This window comes from Nycticebus coucang, chromosome 1 (genome assembly GCF_027406575.1).
Source record: "Nycticebus coucang isolate mNycCou1 chromosome 1, mNycCou1.pri, whole genome shotgun sequence".
Lineage (NCBI taxonomy): Eukaryota > Metazoa > Chordata > Mammalia > Primates > Lorisidae > Nycticebus > Nycticebus coucang.
This window is the reverse complement of record NC_069780.1, coordinates 112,913,849-112,932,728: the sequence shown is the minus strand read 5'-3', so window position 1 is coordinate 112,932,728 and position 18,880 is coordinate 112,913,849. Positions and strand designations below refer to the sequence as shown.

The window sequence follows — 18,880 nt, the reverse complement described above, 5'->3', positions numbered from 1 at the left end:
TCATTATCCTGCCTATAAGAGTGCTCATATCTTTTCACTACCACACATGGAATAAATAAATAATACCAGGTTTCCTAAATAATGTCTTTGATGAAGCAGTACAATTTACTAATTTTATTAACTCAATCTTTGTGTACATTATATATTTCCTTAAAATTAATCAAATTGGCCTGTTACTTCAAGGAAAACGTTAGACAGTATTTGTTGTCAATGAGAAAATTTTAGCTCTCAAAGCAAAAATTAGAATTTTGGAAAATTTGTATACTATCAATTTCCCAATATTTTAAAGATTTTCTTGATGAGACTGCTGATGATACTAACAAATGTAAGTTCTTTTATGTTACATAAAGAAATCTATTAAGGCCGGAGGTGGCAGGTTCAAACCTAGCCCCGGCCAAAAACCAAAAAAAAAAAAAAAAGAAATCTATTAAGATCTGGAAAATCATGACCAGACTGTATTGAGCCAGACATCAAAGAGATCTGCAAGATATAAAAGAATGCCTCTCTTCCACAAAAATACTTTGGAAAAGCATATGTATTTTCTAAAAATGCTATTTATGTTAACATGTAATGGTTCAGTATTATTATTATTATTTTTGAGATAGAGTCTCAAGCTGTTGCCCAATAGAGTGCTGTGGAGTCACAGCTCACAGTAACCTCAATCTCTTGGGGTTAAACAATTTTCTTGCCTCAGCCTCCAAGTAGCTGGGACTACATGCGCCTGCCACACACCTGGCTATTTTCTTTTTCTTTTTGTTGTTGTGGTTGTCAATGTTGTTTTAGCTGGCGCAGGTCAGGTTTAAACCCACCAGCTTTGTTGTATGTAGCTGGCACCTTACCCACTGAGCTATGGGCACCACCCATAATGGTTTATTATTTAATTAAATATTTTCAAACACTTAATTTCAATTTATAATATAATAAATGCAAGTTGATATAAGTAAATAAATAAAAACTCTTTAATAACTCAGTAATTTTTTAAAATTGTAATAATTTTTTATAACTCAATAATTTTTAAGAAACCAAAGATTGATAATTGCTGAGTAAGAACAAATGGGAAAACCCCAAAAAGATAATGACCAAGTAAAGTTAATCAAAAATAAGTATAGGTAACCTCGAGAAAATCAGAGTACAGAAGGCAATATAAAAACAGAGCCCAGGAGGACTGCATGTACAAAAAGTCCCATTCCCAGACTCTTTCCCAGTCAAAGCTCTGAATAACAGGAGGCAGACTGGATCACCTGTTAGGAGCCTAAACTGCCCATGGAGATTTCTGGAGGAAAGCATGAATATGTACTAGAGAAGGACAAAATGATATATCCAAAAATTTTTAAAGGAATACAATACATGATTATACACAAAACTTTTAAAAGTGCAAAACACTGGATGAGCTAAAGTTTTAAAAAGCAACAAATGGGTAAAAAAAATGTCATGACACAATGAAGCACAAAATATTCACTAGTATTACTAAAAATTCAGACCATATCGCTATCATATAAGGTATAAAATGCTCCTCAAAACAAGCTCCTTTCTCTCCTCAGTTTCAACTGAGTGAAGTCCAGACTTAAACTGCTGAATTAGCTGTGCTCCCTGGAGGGAAAATGGATCGAAAGTTCAGCTTACATGACATGGCTACGGACTGCTACAAAGGACTGAGGCTGTACAACGCCCTCACCACCACCACCCACCAATACCCAATGGCCAGAGTTAGAGAAGAGCTCTTTTTTGGTAACTCTTAGCCAACAAATAAAGTGTCGTAAAAGTAGTATCACATTAACCAACTATAGTAATCATGCGCCCTTTGTAGGGCAAACATGAAGTCTTTTCTGGCTCCTGAGTTTTCTAGACAAGTTCTATCACTTCTTTAGTCTTCATTTCCTCATGTATGATAAAGAAATTAATCTAAATTAACGGCTTTCAAATTCAACTGTGATTCCTAGTAACAAATACATTTTATTTTCAAATCCTGAAAACACCTATATCTGAAACATAACTGTTAGGTCACTGACCACCTAGCTGCCATCTGAAAAGTACTGAATTGATGAATCCTTACATTTGCTTAATAAAAACAACAAAAATGTGGGAGAAGGGGGCCGGAAACGGTGGTTCACCCCTGTAACCCTAGCACTTGGGAGGCCAAGACTGGTGGATTGCCTGCGCTCATGGTTCGAGACCAACCTGAGCCAGAGCTAGACCTGGTCTCTAAAAATAGGCAGTTGTTATGGCAGGTGCCTATAGTCCCAGCTACTTGGGAGGACAAGCAAGCAAATCACGTGAGCCCAAGAGTTTGAGGTTGCTGTGAGCTGTGATGCCACAGCACTCTACCCAGGGTGACAAGCTTGAGACTCTGTCTCAAAAACTAAATAAATAAATAAATGTGTCGTTATAAAACTCTAATACTGCAATTTTTTTTTATCTTTTTAGCCACAGAGGTATCTTTGGTCGAGAGGCAAATAGACATTCAAGCTTTAGGATAATATTGAAACTATGGATACTAACGTTATTTAGCTATATAACACTGATGTTATATTTATTGGGTATTTGAATTCAGAAATTTAGACTGTAGTTTGTGTTTAACTACTGAGTGTCAAAAATCAGTTGCTTAACTAATATTTGCAATTTTCAACTGCTCTTCTGACTAAGGAAACTACCATAAATTATAGGAAGTTAGTGTAAGAACACATGCCTTAAATGTTGAATGTCCATGTCTAGTATTGACACTGTCAATGTTGAATTCAACACTGTCAAACTTTGAATGTCAGTGTCTAGTATTGATACAAAAGTATCCCTACTTTTGTAGGGACTGTACTTTCCTTGAAGTAAAATTCAAAAGTTGAAATTCAAACACACATGAATTTTAGCATCTGACAACTGCTGACCCTTTTGACTAATAACTAACATCATATTGAGTACTGTGGCAACAGGGGATTCCTCTAATGGATGCCTTTGGCTTTAGGACTCCCCACGGGCCTCTTTGAAACTCTCTTAGAACAGTGTGAAGTTGGGCGGCGCCTGTGGCTCAGTCGGTAGGGCGCAGGCCCCATATACCGAGGGTGGCGGGTTCAAAACCGGCCCGGGCCAAACTGCAACCAAAAAATAGCTGGGCGTTGTGGCGGGCGCCTGTAGTCCCAGCTACTCGGGAGGCTGAGCCAAGAGAATTGCTTAAGCCCAGGAGTTGGAGGTTGCTGTGAGCTGTGTGAGGCTACGGCACTCTACCAAGGGCCATAAAGCGAGACTCTATCTCTACAAAAAAAAAAAAACAAAGAACAGTGTGAAAGTGTGAAGTTAGAGATTCTCGTCACTCTCCTCTCTTTCCTTCCTTCCCTGTAACAGGCTGTCAGCCCTGCCTGGGGCCGGGGGGCACACCTCTCCTCCACAGGCAATTTCCCCAATAAACCTCTTGTACATATCATCCTCTCTTGGCACTGCTTCTTGGGAAATGTGGACAAAGTGCTAACAGCACTGGCCACCATACTAACCTCTATGCATGCATTATTTAATTTAATCATCACAAAAACACTATAAATACATTATTCCCATTTTAGAAATAAGGAAACAGAGTAGAAAAGTAATCTTCCAACATCATACTACAAGTGACAAGTTTGTTTGACTTCACAATTGGAGCCACAGACCCTATTTTAAAACAACTTGATTTTTTACAAAAAGGAAATAGACCCCTAATCTTTCCTGATGCTTCTATGTATACTTCCACACATAATTTTTTAATCCTAGTAAATTCATGTTATTATCACCATTTTACAGATGAAAAATTGTGGCTCAGAAAATTTAAGTAATTTAAGATCATAATTACATAAGTTCATGAGTTAAGGCTCAAACTTCTTATTTCAGCTGTTTACATTATACTACATTCCCCAATTAATCAAAATGGCAATTATCTCTTTTTTAGCTACTATTTTACCCATTAAAACTTTTTATATGAGATATGTCTATAAAGATGCATTAAAGTTTGACTTGGCCTCTGTATGTGAACAAAGTTTGTATGTGAGCTTTAAGTGTTAAGGTTAGAATGCCTGTCAGAGCCCAAAAGCAGTGGAATGCTCACGTAGGACTGACTCATTTGGATGTTCTACCTGACTACCAAGTGGAGCGTACATATGGGCTGCCTGCTGATGTGCTTAAAAGAGCCAGAGAAGGTAGAAACCATACATTGCAGGATGAGCTAGTCCACCTGTACATATTCAGGGAGCTGAAGAGAGAAGAGAAAAACAAGTGTGTGTGTGTGTGTGTGTGTGTGTGTGCAGCAGTAGAGATCTGGCCGCATCTTCCTTGATTGATTCACCCTTTTTTCACTCCAGTGCTCCCTACAGGGACATGACTGTTAGCAATGTTGCCTAAGACCTTAACTTACCTAACACACATACCTATATCCACACAGATGGGGATGGGATGTAAGATGTTTATCTGAAGCCACAGAGAAGATGAAAAGCCAATCTCTTATCTTTTGAAAGATTCTCAAGAAACCAGTTGTACTTGGAGCCTCTGGAGAACAAAACACTGTGGCTGGGCTACCTCATGGGTTGTGTGGATTGTGCTCTTTATAAAAGTACTCAAACAAGGGGGATGAAATCCAGTCCATACTCTGGTGGCCCACAGATGAAAGGATACCTTTCCCAATCATTACAAAAGTAGCATTAGTTATCCAAACAGTGTGTGTCCAACCAAGAGTTAAGGATCCTTAAGAAAGGGATGCCTTTTCCTAGTACTTACAAGGTGCTGTATACACCAGCTTAAAGGGATGAGAGTGAAGCTAATGTCTCATTACATACTCGTTTTACCTTTGAATTTTGCATCAAGTTTAACCTTTTGACTGTGAATAACACAGTCAAATATAAGCATTCAAACAAGCTTCATTTGGTGAGAACCACACCTATGGCGTTCTTCATTTTACAAACAAGAACTTGACGACACACATCACTGTTACATTACCTGACTTGAGTCTGAACATCATACACATTGTTGGCAATAATTTTCACAGTTGTGCCTGAAACATTTTTTGCTCAAATAGTGGATTCTTGTGGGAGTATATATAAATATGGAGTACAATAAATTTGGAGTCATCAAGTTCAGAAGACTCGATCATTGTTGGAGAATATGCACATAGAGGTAGCTTTAAAAATACTTCTCACAAAAAACAAACTAGAGAGTACCTCAGAATCTGATTTGGAAAATGAGAGTATAGAACATATCTCAAATTTAAATTTTAAATGATATGGCAAAGCTTTATTATTTCCTATTAAATTTTTTTGTTTGCACATTATTTTTTTTAAACATAAAAATACTGAAACTGAACCCAACATGGGTCAATTATTTTGATTAGTAAGAAAGCAAAGAGTGGCCAGCAGTGTGCCATGCAACCTGATGGTGGTTGTGATCCCTACATGCCTCAGTTGGTTTGTTTCATTTCTGAATATGCCACAAGCAAAGGGTTAAATAGATGTGGTAAAAAGAAATTAAAAATTTGATTAATGCAGCAATATGAATCACATGTATTATGGGTTTATGACCTATGGGGTCACTAGTTCTCATTCTACAATTTATAAAAAGGAAATATATATATGTCAAAATATTTTACCATAAAAACGTTTCTTTCCCCATTGTTTAACAGAGGGGAGTTGTTTAAAAGTTATATCCATAAAACGGAACAGTGTGCAGACCCTAAAAATTATATAACTATATTGACACAGAAAGATAAATGGTACATGAGATGGGGAAAAAGGTTACAATACAGTCTGTATATATCATTTTTACTTTAAAAACACACATCTGGCCAGGCGTGGTGGCTCACATCTGTAATCCTAGCACTCTGGGAGGCCAAGGTGGGTGGATTGCCTGAGCTCACAGATTCAAGACCAGCCTGAGCTAGAGCGAGACCCCATCTCTACAAATAGCTGGGAGTTGGGGCAGCTGCCTATAGTCCCAGGTACTTGGGAGAATGAGGCGAGAGAACAGCTTGAGCCCAAGAGTTTGAGGTTGCTATGAGTTATGACGCCACAGTACTCTACCCAAGGTGACAAAGTAAGACTCTGTCTAAATAAATAAATACACACATCTGTAATAATACAGAGAAAAATGGTAAGTGGTTATTTCTGAGTGGTGATATTATAAGCAATTTTCGTGGCTTATTTGTATACTATAACATTTCTGTTAATAGGCATTCTTTTTCATAGCAAAGAAAACAAACCCTCCACTTTACCTGGTTATACACACAAATCATTGCTTATTGTGAAAAGTGTAACATTTCTAACTTGTCCACACAGTTATCTACAGCTATTCCTAAACTTGGCTTGGTACTTTAGCTTTATTATTACCGTTCATTCCTTAATGAATTAAACACTTGTCTCTTTTCAGACACCTTTGCATCTTCAATAGAACACTCTTCCCTCTTGTCTGCCTGCCCAAATCCACACCATTCCATAGGTCCCAAATTCAGTATACCTTCATTATGAGATCTTTCCTCATCCACCCTCCTAGAGGAAAAATTTCTTTTTCTCTACATTCCCATCATATTTTTATGTCCAATGACATATGTAAAGTGTCCCTTGTCTAATAACTATTTGCATATGTTAATGATACCTCTCTTGTATAGACTATAAGTGAGAGGGTCCTTCATCTTTGCCTAATTTATAAAGCATTTTTATATCCACTAATATCCTCACAAGATTTAGGGAAGAAAGACAATATTTATTTAATGGCAACTACGTGGCAGGTAATGTGTTTGAGGCTTTATATGTCACCTCAATTAACCCTAACAGCAGTCCTGTTGATCCACTTTACACACAAACCATAAGCTCATAAAGGTCCAGTGACTTATTGGCGTCATTGCTGGTTAAAAAAAAAAAAAAAGAAATAAAGAAAGAAAAGCATGGCTGTAGTCGCTTTACCTACCTGCCCTGGCAATGGAGGCCCATTTGCTGTCTCTAGTGAACTATTATCCCCCTTTTGGAAGCAATATAGTTCACTTTTTGGAAGCAATTTCTCTTTACAACTATTCTGGGTGCCACTTTCCAAAAATTCTCCTGAATCCTTCATTATGGAGGAAACCTGAGGCAGAGCCCGAGTATTCCATTCTGAAATTCTCGCACACCTATTTACCTATTACTTGTTTCCAAAAGGTAAAACTTGCATCTAAAGCCCATGCATGAAATTATAAGCTTGGTCTCATATCACTAATTCATAGCAGCAAGGAAAACAAAGACTCTTGGTCTTTGAGAACGTTCGACTAATTCTCCATCAGGAACAACCCCCTCATCCCACTTCCCAAATGTTTGTAAAAGATGCCTTTCCAGCCGACTGCCTACTTGCCAGGTACTGCACTCCAGAACAACGGAAATAGTACTCAGGGAAAGAATGGTAAAGTAGCTCTCGAGAATCAGGGGTGATCAGACCTTGCCCAAGAGAGATAGTAAGCACAGTCCTTGATCATTGGTAGAAAGACTCGGCACCAAGCCAGTCACGGTACACAGTGTCTTAGGCCTCATCCAGGGACATCTGGATGATCCAAGGTCGTCTGAGTTTCAAGTTGGAGACAGCTGTTGCGAGGGGAGAAGACGGTTGGTAAGCGGTATCCCAAGGGCCTTCTCCAGGCAAACAGGGCCACGCGCTGCGGGGCTGGATGGGACTCCGGGTTCAACCTTCGTCTACTCCTCGACCCAGCCAAGATGCTGCACCGAACCCCAAATGGTCAGAAATACAGCCTCAAGAGATAACCCAGTAGAATCACTCACCAGTCTTACAGCTCTGGCGCTGAACTAGCAGAAGCCTGACCCACCCGCCAGAGTCAAGCCCAGCATACGCTAGACCACCCTGGCGACGGCTCCCGAGCGTCACTGACAACCACCCGGATATAGTACTAATACTTCCGGGGCGGCCTAGCGCGCGGCGGGAAATTATTACCCAGAGCCCGGATTAGTGAGGCAGCGAGCGCTGCAGCGGCAGTCGTCGTCTCTGCTGCCGCCGCCGCCATCCGACGGGAGCAGCCCGGACACTCCGGCCGGGAAGGTAAAGGGGCTCAGCTCGGAAGACACAGTGGCCATTCCCCCTGACTCTGTGGGAATGTTTCTTCCCCCGCCGTGCCCTCGAAGTTTCTGCCGTCCCCGGCTGTGAGGCTGGGAAGGGGCTGGGGTGAGCGGCGACTGTGCCAGGCTCTCGTGCTTTCCGCAGCTGCGGTTGGTCCCCACGGTCTGTCGCCGTTCTCGGCGCCGCCGTCGGCGGGCTGCGGCCAGACTCCGCCCGTGCCGCGCCTCTGCGGAGCCGCTCCCCGGCCTCCGTCTGGCGCTGCTCGGCAGCTCGGTCCCCGCCTAGGAAGTGCTAGGCCACCCGCGTCTCTCGTTTCCATAGAACCGGCTGGGACGCCTCTCCCTATTCAGAGCCTTGGCTGCTCTCCATAACGGAGAGGCAGTGCAGGAGGCTGGGATCCATCAGGCCCACCTTCCTGTGACGAGGAAAATTGTGTCATTCTTTTCTCCCCAGTAGAATTTTGTAACTTATCCAAACCTCGACATCTCCGTGGCTACCAAAGGCCTTCAAACACGCACACGCACACGCGTTTCCCTGAAGGAAGCATCTGTGTTCCTGGGGATTATATCTCAGACACCTTGGAACAAAACTTAAGTGGTTATCCTGAAATTTTTTTCCACTTTCAAAGCCTCTAAATATTGACAAAATTTGATCTGCTTTGGCTACTTCTTATCAGTATCTGACTTAGGAGTTATATGGAGCTTGATTTTGGAGGCGTCAAGCTCTGTTTTGACGAATGACCTATACAAAAAGCAAAAAAAAAAAAATTTCTGTTAGACATTGGTAATGAACATTTCAACTTAATTTACAGACATGTGACAGGCAAATGTGCCTTGTGGACTTTGTGGTTTATATTATTCCTTTACGCTTCAATTCCTAGAAATAAATAGTTGATATGCAAGATGTTCCCATTGTTGGAAAGTTTGATTAACCAGTGTGGCAGGTGTTCAGTACATAAGTAGGTAGTTACAGGTGGATTTATATAAGGGAAGAAATTTGATTATTTTTAAGTTAACTCAAAGAATGTTAAAGGAACTAGGATGTTAAAATACATCAGTGTTTAAATAATATTGTAAAGACAACCTTCAATAATACAAACAAACCCCTATTAGGTCTATTTTCTAAATCCAGATTTTCTTATGCCTTATTAAATGAAGTTCAGGTATATACTCTTAACACTTTCTTGCTCCCTCCAAAGCAGAAAGTATAAATTATGTGAAGGAGTTTGAAATGTGGTTATTTTTCATAATCAAATTTCAGAACTTGTTAAGATTTCATAGTAGACACCCACCGTTTCCACTGATGTGCAAAAACATTGGTTTTTAGGAAACCTATAGTATAGCTTTTTTTTTTTTTTGTAGAGAGAGAGTCTCACTGTACCACCCTCAGGTAGAGTGCCGTGGTGTCACATGGCTGACAGCAACCTCTAACTCTTGGGCTTACCAGATTCTCTTGCCTCAGCCTCCCAAGCAGCTGGGACTACAGGCGCCCGCCACAACGCCCGGCTATTTTTCTGTTGCAGTTTGGCCGGGGCTGGGTTTGAACCCACCACCCTCGGCATATGGGGCCGGCGCCCTACTCACTGAGCCACAGGCACCGCCCTACAGTATAGCTTTATTTAAGTAGACATTTTCCTTATATATGTATCTTGATTATATTACTCTAAAGTTTCACCATTTGAACAAAACTCTTAAAAAATAAAACCAATGATTTTTGTAGACTTTGAATAATAAAACCTAAACAAACTGAAGAATCCTCTTCCTCAGAAATACAACTAAGTTGAAACATTACCTCTTACTCCTGTAATTTGAGTCTCTCATAGAGAATATATGTTGTAAAAATATACTATGTACAAATTCTAACGTTGTAAGGACATGTCACTACTTTTAGTAGAATAACCCTGGAACTTTAAGGTTCCTTAATTTATACTTTCTATAAAAATTACTTTGAAATTAAAAATACACTTCTGTTATTTTTGATGAGGAAGAAAACTTACACGAATTACTTTAATGATTCGTTGATACCAAATTCATTTTGAGAGAAAAATAATAAAAAATAATAAGAAAGATGGCACTCTTTAGAGTGTTCCTAGAAATGCTATGGAATTTTAGATATTCAGATTACTTTTAGAAGATAATTTATAATTATTTTTAAATCTCTTAAGTGATATTGCTGATCTGAATGTCTTCCCACCCTTGTACTGTGTGCTGTCATAGATTGATGCCTTTTCATGTAATGTATCTTTCTCTTGTACTAGCTGAAAATAGATTACTTTGTAAAATTATAATCTGGTTAAAAGCATTAGACTAAATTCTGAAAGTCTGGCTGGTACTGTAGAAAGGCATGTAATTTTTGCAGAAACAGACATATCTTTGAATCTGGTTTCACCACTGTTATGTACAGTTGAGGTAGTTTTTTAATCACTCAGATTTCCCAGTGTCCTCATCTATAAAAGGATAAACAGCCCTTACTTGTGAAGATGGAAATGAGCTAATATATGAAGTATATAGACCACAGGTTTTCAATAAGAATTAAATCCTCCTTGTTCAACCTTAAAGTTACACTGTACAATCCCTAGGATACCAAAGCAGGTTTGAGCATTCATCCCCATGGCTAACCGTATCTATTGTCCATCTGTTCTTTTCCTCCTGAACCTTGTCTTGTCCAGCTTGGTCTGAAGATACCCTTTTATCCCCAGTAACATATCTTGTCCAGACTAAGTATTAGATAGATTGAACATCCCCATGTGCCCCCTTGGCCTCTCATTTCTTTCTTAGCACAGGCACTTTATTGGCTCATTCTCCATTTCTTTCCTCTACTGCGTAGTATACCATGAAAGAGACTGACTAATGACTGCTGCTTTCTCAAGTAATGCCGTGGAAGTAAGAACATCTCTCAAATCTCATCACTGGACACCTCTGTCAAATAATTAATACACATATTTATATATGTAGTATCTTTCAAGGGTAGGACAAGAAATAAACAATGTCTTTTAAAAAAGAAAATTCGAAAGTCCAGCTGAATAAAATTAATAGGGCCTAATTTGGCTCCTAGGCCTAAAGGAACGAGAATTTCTAAACTCTACTTGAAGTTACAGTGTTCATCGCCAAACAGTATTTTGTACACACAGTGTAAGTACAGTGCTATGTGTGTACCTTTTGTAGTATTTGAAACAGAGGTCCAACACTTCGACCCTTTTCAGTTTTAACACTTGTTTACTTTCACAGTTCAATGTTTGAGATAAGAAAAATCATGAATATCTTTCAAATTCTTTAAAGCAACTGTTATTTGCATTCAATGCTTGGTATATGCTTTTCAGAAGAGAGGAGTTTGAAATAATTTTCCTTAGTTTACTGTAGAAGTAGGTTTGTAATAAAAATAGTTGACTAAAATAACGAAAATTGTGAACCCCCTAATTTTCATCATGTGCCCTTACAACCAGGAATACCAAGGGGCATGGAAAAATGATGATGAGGTTATGCAGGGTCAGTCATGCCTGTAATCCTGGCACCACAGAGGCAGGAGGATCAGAGGATGGTTGAAGCCAGGAGTTCAAGAACTGACAGAGCAACAGAACAAGATCCCGACTCTACCAAAAATTTAAAGATTAGTTGGATGCAATGGTGCACGCCTATTGTCCCAGTTCCTTGGGAGGCTGAGGCAAGAGGATCACTTGAGGCCAGGAGTTTGAGGCTTCAGTGAGCTGTGATCAAGGCCCCTCCATTCCAGTCTGGGAGACAGAGCATGATCTTAACTCTCTTTAAAAAAAAAAAAAAAAAGATGAGAATGAAAATTAAGGTACAGAACTATATAATATATAAATTTTGTTATATAAATGTATTCTCACACAAATATAAAACCTTCCAAATGTTAACAGTGATATTATAGGCTGAAGGTATTAAGAGATGAATTTAATCTTTTTATATACTACATACTTTGTAGTATTTTTCAAATTTTGATAATAAGCTTGTATTAATAGACAAATAACCTGTAAAACTTATTTGGGAGGGAAACTTTAGTTTTTAAAGATAAATATATAAGTTAAGCTTTTTGAGTAAGTTTCTTATTTATTGTAGTTAATAATAACGTACATTTTATTTATAAGGTATTCTGTATTCTCAAAGTTCTTTTACGTATGGGGTGGGTTATAAGAGAATTTATGATGCAGAGTGGGAAAGGTTTATCCTTATTTCCTACAAAAGCCTCTTTAAACAACTCTGCCTCTATTTTTTATAGCACTTTCCACTTTCTCCCACAGGTTGTGCCCCATTCTTTCATCTTCCTCCCAAGCCAGATCTTTATGTTCATATCTGTATTCCTGCCTCTGCTTTTCTGAGTTCTGTTTTCAACATAGTCCAGCTGTGCTGTCATATTCTTTAAACATGTTTCAGCTACATGTTATATTGTAAAGAATTCAAAGGACCTAAAAAGCTAGTTTATAATAAAATGTTCTCAATTAAGATAATGAGTGATATAGGGGGTTATTTGCATTTCTGACTGGCACCAACTGCGAAGGAATTTCAGGCATCAGGGATAGGCCCATGTGGGTGATATTTTGGGAAAGTCCATACCACAGAGACAGTTGCTTGCTGTTTGTTTATTCATGAGGGCCAGCTCTTTTCACATTCATTTTCTCTTGAGTTATATGGTTTAAGGTAAGTAACTGATTTTTTTTAATGAGTGCAAAACTTTTTAAAATATGACTAATAAAATATTTCTTGTAACTAAAAATGTAATATTTTTAATTATTTGACAGTAAAAAGAAAACATTTAACTGTCAAAAATAATGCTATTTTGCTTTTTTTCTCTTTTGGGGGGTGTTAGGGTAGAATCTTTATGGGAATGATTCAAGGAACACCCCTCATAAGTTCCAGAAATATCTATAATTTTTCTAGAAATACTACTGGAACAATTACGGTGTATTTGCATTCTTTCTTGTGCTGGAAGACTTCTTGAAGTTAGTTCTTGATCTTTCATACCCCAAAACACACCACCTACATAAAACTTGAGCACACTTTTAGGGATTTTTAATTGTCTGCGTGATTGTTATATATTAAACCAAGTTTTATAGTGCTCTCTTTGGGTTCATTGGCTATTTGGCTATTGTTTATTGTTTTCTTAACCCTGGTTGGGGTGGGGAATCTGTGGCCTTGGGGCAATATGTGTCTTCTGGATCCTTGAGTGCAGCCTTTTGACTAAGTCAAAATTTTATAGAACAAATCCTTTTAATAAAGGGATTTGTTCTATGAAGTTTGGATTTAGTTGAGGGACCACACTTGGCAATCTCAGGGGCCATGTTTGAGGCTGCAGGTAGCTCACCCCATTCTAGGCCATTAGTTTGTTGCTAAATGTAAACTCTGTGGCTTTAAGTAGATAAATTTTATTTTGTAAAGCTATTATTAGATTAATTAATGGAATTTGTTCTCAAAATTTTTGTTAGTTATTTTGTGCTATCGCTGGGATTCATGATTCTGTTAGAGTTTTTCTAATAGCCTAATTTTTTTGATAAACTTGTGAATAAGTGTCCTGTGTTCTGTTTTATTTTCAAACAAATACGTATTTCCATGATGTTTGAATCAGGATGTCCTTTCACCTGTGTTTCTCACTTCCCTTTCCTCTTCATATTTAATTTTAGTTTCATACATAGAGCATTTTCAAAGGAAAGAAATTACCTTAAAAAGACTTTCCTGATTTCTGCTATTGTGCACTTGGGCTCTTGATTTGACAGAAAATGTTGTTAAGTATACAACGGGGATTGTTTCCATGACATTGGTTTCATTATTTTTTTTTTTTTTGGTAGAGACAGAGTCTCACTGTACCGCCCTCGGGTAGAGTGCCATGGCGTCACACAGCTCACAGCAACCTCTAACTCCTGGGCTTACGCGATTCTCTTGCCTCAGCCTCCCCAGCAGCTGGGACTACAGGCGCCCGCCACAACGCCCGGCTATTTTTTTGTTGCAGTTTGGCCGGGGCTGGGTTTGAACCTGCCACCCTCGGCATATGGGGCTGGCGCCCTACTCACTGAGCCACAGGCGCCGCCACAATTAGATAATATGTTTAAAATGAAAACTTTGCTTTACACATTGACTCCAGTAAGTCAAATAATTTAATAGTTTTTATATGAAACCAAAATATGTTAAAATATCACCTTGTTAATAAATATTCATATTGAAAAATAACTATTAGTTCTTAAGAGGAACATATTATGATCATTTTTTCCCTGTATTCCTATATATAATTTAATTTTTAAGAAGCAGAATAATAAAGTTTAAAATACAAGCTTTAAATAAGCATTTTTGGGTTACAGCATTGCAGCAGTTTTGTTTTTTTATTGCTTTCTACATATTCTGATTTTTTAACATTGATTTTTATACATTAGTATTTTAGAATAGCCAGATAGACAAGATTTAAGAGATTTTGAAACCACTCATACTTCCTTTCTTTGGCAACATATTTTGAAATGGCCCACTAAATAGCTTTTGAAACTCTTTAAGTCCATAAAATAAAATGCAAGTAGTAGGAAAAGTTTTTATGTCTAAAACTGTTGTATTCCTCTATGAACAGTGGCTTTTAAGAACTATAAAAATTATGGTTTGAATACCAAGAGATGATACTCAGATATATTGAATTTTATTATTACTTTCTGAAGGAAATTTGCTTAAAGGATTTTTAAAAGTGCTTTCCTACAAAAAATGAAAGCAGCATTTCTCCCTAGTTAAGGTCATGTACTTTATAATCTGCCTATGACTGAATTATATGTGTTTATATGTATTCTTCATCAGACTAAATCATTATTTCTAGTCTACATGAGACTTTATATGTATTCTTAATTAGACTAAATTGTTATTTCTAACAACAGAGCATATTCTTTATAAAGTTTTTGTTTTATATATATTTATATATACAGCCAGTCTGTATTAATGAGTATTAACACACAAGAACTACTTGCGTGTTATTTAACCCACATAAACTTATAGTTTTAAGAAACTATATGGCAGAGAGTTCCTTAATGCAAGAAACTATTTACATTTTATTTACTGATGGTAGTATTTTACATGTATGATTAATTTTTCATAAGAGACCAACCTCTATTATGTGCACTTTATAATTTTATACTGACCAGACCAAATTCTTACAACATTTTTTTCAAAGCATTTGTTTCATTGAATAGCCTTATCTTTAAAGATACTTTCCTCATGCTCTGTATCTGAATTTTAGGGTTTTAGAGGGTTAATATATTATACCCTTTGCCTCTTTTGGAGTCATTTGAAAAATAGGAAAATCAGACAAATAGAGGTCAAAACATCAGCTTTTTTACTGGATAAAAATTGGTTGAAGGAAGTGGCTTTGTGCACCTTCAGAGTGCTTCTTAGTAATCACCTCTGAATGCACTTATTCACACAGGCATTGCATGATTGGTACTGGCAGTCCCTTAGGATGTGTCAGAAAGCATTAATATGAACCTTATTTGCAAATATGCAGATATAATGAATAAAGCATGTCCATTGGGTTCTCTCAAGGAGCTCCTCCTAAAGGGAGGATTGATGGAGGGGTAGAGAAATTAGGAATACCACTACCCTAGCTCAAGTTCCTCTTACAAACTGTAAGTAAGGAGAAATTAAAGTTCACTTCTAATTCTGAATAAAGCTTTAGATTGTTTCTAGTGAGACATTCTTTCAATATTCAAAGTGAATCTCTACCTTTTAATTAATATATATTATATCTTTGTCTTTGAAAACAGAATTTCTTTTTTTTTTTTTTTTTTTTGCAGTTTTTGGCTGGGAGTATATGGGGCTGGCACCCTACTCCTTGAGCCACAGGTGCCACCCTGAAAATAGAATTTCTGTAAAGAACATTTTTCACTTCATCAGTGGTGTGCCCAGACAGTTAATAGTTTTTGAAGTTTACTTTTATGTGTTGAAAGAAACCATTGCTTCTTTGATAGTTGAAAATAGCCGCAGTTGTTGCTCTGCCTGCGGCATTAGTTAAATATTAATCCACAGCTACAGTGACGAAATTGTTAGAGAAATGAAAAATTGCCCTGATTTCTCTAGTCCCTACTTCCCTTATCTGTAAAGGATGAGATTTTTCTCTAAGATGCTATCCCATTCTACGATTCTAACCTCATGTTAAAAAAAGAATTATATTCTAATTAGAAATACCAGCCTAATCAAGGGTGAGACCCTGTCTCTACTAAAAATAGAAAAAAGTAGCTGGTCGTTGTGGTGGGCACCTATAGTCCCAGCTACTCAGGAGGCTGAAGCAAGAGGGTTGCTTCAGCCCAGGAGTTTGAGGTTGCTCTGAGCCATGATGTCAGGTTACAGTGTGAGACTCTGTCACCAAAAAAAAAAAGAAAGAAATTATGTGAGTTATGTACCTCCTAAACCCAAAGTACTTTTTGAACTACATTTTAAGTATGGATTAAAGTCTCTATGAAAGTGAACTCTTAGATAAAAGCTGATTTTCAAGGCCAAGTGCAGTGGCTCACCCCTGTAATCCTAGCACTTGAGAGGCCGAGGCTGGCGGATTGCTTGAGCTCAGGAGTTCAAGACAAGCTTGAGCAAGAGCAAGACCCTGTTTTTAAAAAATAGCCAGTTTTAGTGGCAGGAGCTTGTAGTTCCAGCTACTTGGGAGGCTGAGGCAGGAGAATTGCTTAAGCCCAAGAGTTTGAGTTTGTTGTGAGCTGTGACATCACAGCACTCTACGAAGGACGACAAAGTAAAACTCTATCTCAAAAAACAGAACAAAACGGCTTGGCGCCAGCCACATACACCTGAGCTGGTGGGTTTGAATCCAGCCTGGGCCTGCCAAACAGCAATGATGGCTGCAACCAAAACAAATAGCTGGGGGTTGTGGTGGGCGCCTATTGTCCCAACTGCTTGGGAGGCAGAAGCAGGAGAATCGCTTGAGCCCAGGAGTTGGAGGTTGCTGTGAGCTGTGACGCTACAGCACTCTACCCAGGGCGACAGCTTGAGGCTCTGTCTCAAGAAAAAAAACAAAACAAAACTGATTTTCAGTTTTTCAGTGTACCTTGTAAGTGATGAAATTAATACGTTTATAACACAAAGTGAAGAAAGGTAGATTGGGAGTGGGATCATTATGTTTACCTACCCTATTAAATTATTATATATAAATGCTGTTGATCATCATGAGTTCTGTTAGTTCTTCCAGTGACTTACACCTGTTCTTTAGTATCTTTCCTTAGACCCTTTAAAAATCGATATAAAATCTGATTGTTTCATTGTCCAAGTGTGCTTGTTTGAAAAGCCCTTAGCAACAGTACTTATAAAATAAAAGCCACTGTTACTACATTAATGTTTATATTAGTTTTTATCCTTTTCTAAAGAATTATATTTATTCATCAGTGTTATTTAGTGGCAAGTAATGTACTAATGTAGACTTTCGATGTTCAACACCCCCCCAAAAAAAAACTTACTTTATTTAAGATCTCATGTTGAGGCTATAACTTTTAAAATTAGTTTATATTGTATGTACATATTTTTAATATTGGTGTTTACAATTAAACCTTTCATGTTTTATGGTTTTAGTTGGTATTTTAGCACTTATACTTAAGAAAAATAATAAAGTCAACTCTGTATATAATATCTTTAACATAAGTTGTCTTCTGTATGTGTATTTATGTTAGATGGAACATGGTACCCCAAAGCATATCATCCAAATGACAGGATTTAAGATGGAAGAAAAAGAAGCTCTAGGCAAATTGCTTTTAAAACTAGATTGCACTTTTATTAAGAGTGAGGTGAGTACAGAAACAAAGTTACCAGAATGTTCAAAACATAATTAAAAAATTATCAGATCTTAAAAATATTGGCATAAGAGTGATGAAATCCACCTTCAATATTATATACATAAAAATGATGTGTTATAAAGGAAATCTTACTTTAATAATATTTCTTGTATGGATATTTCTCAACAGAAATACAAAAATTGCACACATCTTATAGCCGAACGCCTGTGTAAGAGTGAAAAATTTCTAGCGGCTTGTGCAGCAGGTAAGTTAACTGCCTTACTCACCCTTGAGTAAAAGCTTCATATTAAAGAAAAATTATCTTAATTGTTGGAAAGATAGCATGTTTATTATGTCAAATATGTTTTTATGATTTTCTTTGAAAATGTTTGATAAGTTTTACTTCATTCCTCTTCTGAGTAAAATTTGGTAGCACATGAAAAATGTGTTAAACAGGTGAAACTATTTACTTCACCAAAGACATTTAATACAAGTGCTTTACTTTAAAAAAATGATTTAGCAGAAAGATTGGCACAAAATATCAAAACCTTCAGCTTTTGTTGAAGCCTCAGCTGTTCTCAGTCAAGTTTCTTTTCTTTGATCACTGGAAATAGAGCTTTTGTTCTTTTTCTGCTGCTTCCCTTTCTATTCATGCTATGAAGCAGTAGTGGTTCTATTTTATTGTATGAAGAGATTAAATTCTGTAAACGTAAATTAGGACTTAGTCTTCGCTCTCACTTTGTCATCATTGATACGCCTTTTATAATTATGATTGATCTGACATATCATTTGTCTGCTGATGGCAAAAAACCCACAAAAGTATATGTGCCTCAAGTTATTTTAGTTATTTAACTTACCAGAAAAACACGTTATTAACTCTGCAATGAAAACATACATTGTTCGTGTTGTTTAAAAAGATCATTGTTGCCTAGACAAAGAAACTGTTAATAAAAGCCCTGAAAAATTTTCTAACTCAATAAATTTGTTTCATGAAGCATAATAGTGCTAAGAACATTATTGGGAAAGTTTGTAGCATAGGAGGGAGAATATTAAGCAAACCTAAAATAGTAAATAATGATAGTAAAATAATTAAAG

The 18,880-nt window shown here is 37.4% G+C and overlaps 2 protein-coding genes across 4 annotated transcripts in view; one reads left to right on the top strand and one right to left on the bottom strand.

The window, feature by feature from the left end:
• KIAA0825 (KIAA0825 ortholog) overlaps positions 1 to 7,858 on the bottom strand; it is a 498,502-nt gene extending 490,644 nt beyond the window's left edge. For 2 of the 3 annotated variants that reach the window (XM_053586527.1, XM_053586542.1), the window contains exon 1: positions 7,746 to 7,858. The gene's annotated coding sequence lies outside the window, so the exon portion shown is untranslated. The remainder of the gene's footprint in view (positions 1 to 7,745) is intronic. The other variant, XM_053586532.1, reaches the window with a different exon arrangement.
• Positions 7,859 to 7,908: 50 nt separating this feature from the next.
• Positions 7,909 to 18,880, top strand: part of SLF1 (SMC5-SMC6 complex localization factor 1) — a 94,973-nt gene continuing 84,001 nt past the window's right edge. The window contains exons 1-3 of the mRNA XM_053586580.1: positions 7,909 to 8,019; positions 17,684 to 17,797; positions 17,975 to 18,050. Coding sequence (XP_053442555.1) covers positions 17,684 to 17,797; positions 17,975 to 18,050 — 190 coding nt within the window. The 5' untranslated portion in view covers positions 7,909 to 8,019. The remainder of the gene's footprint in view (positions 8,020 to 17,683; positions 17,798 to 17,974; positions 18,051 to 18,880) is intronic.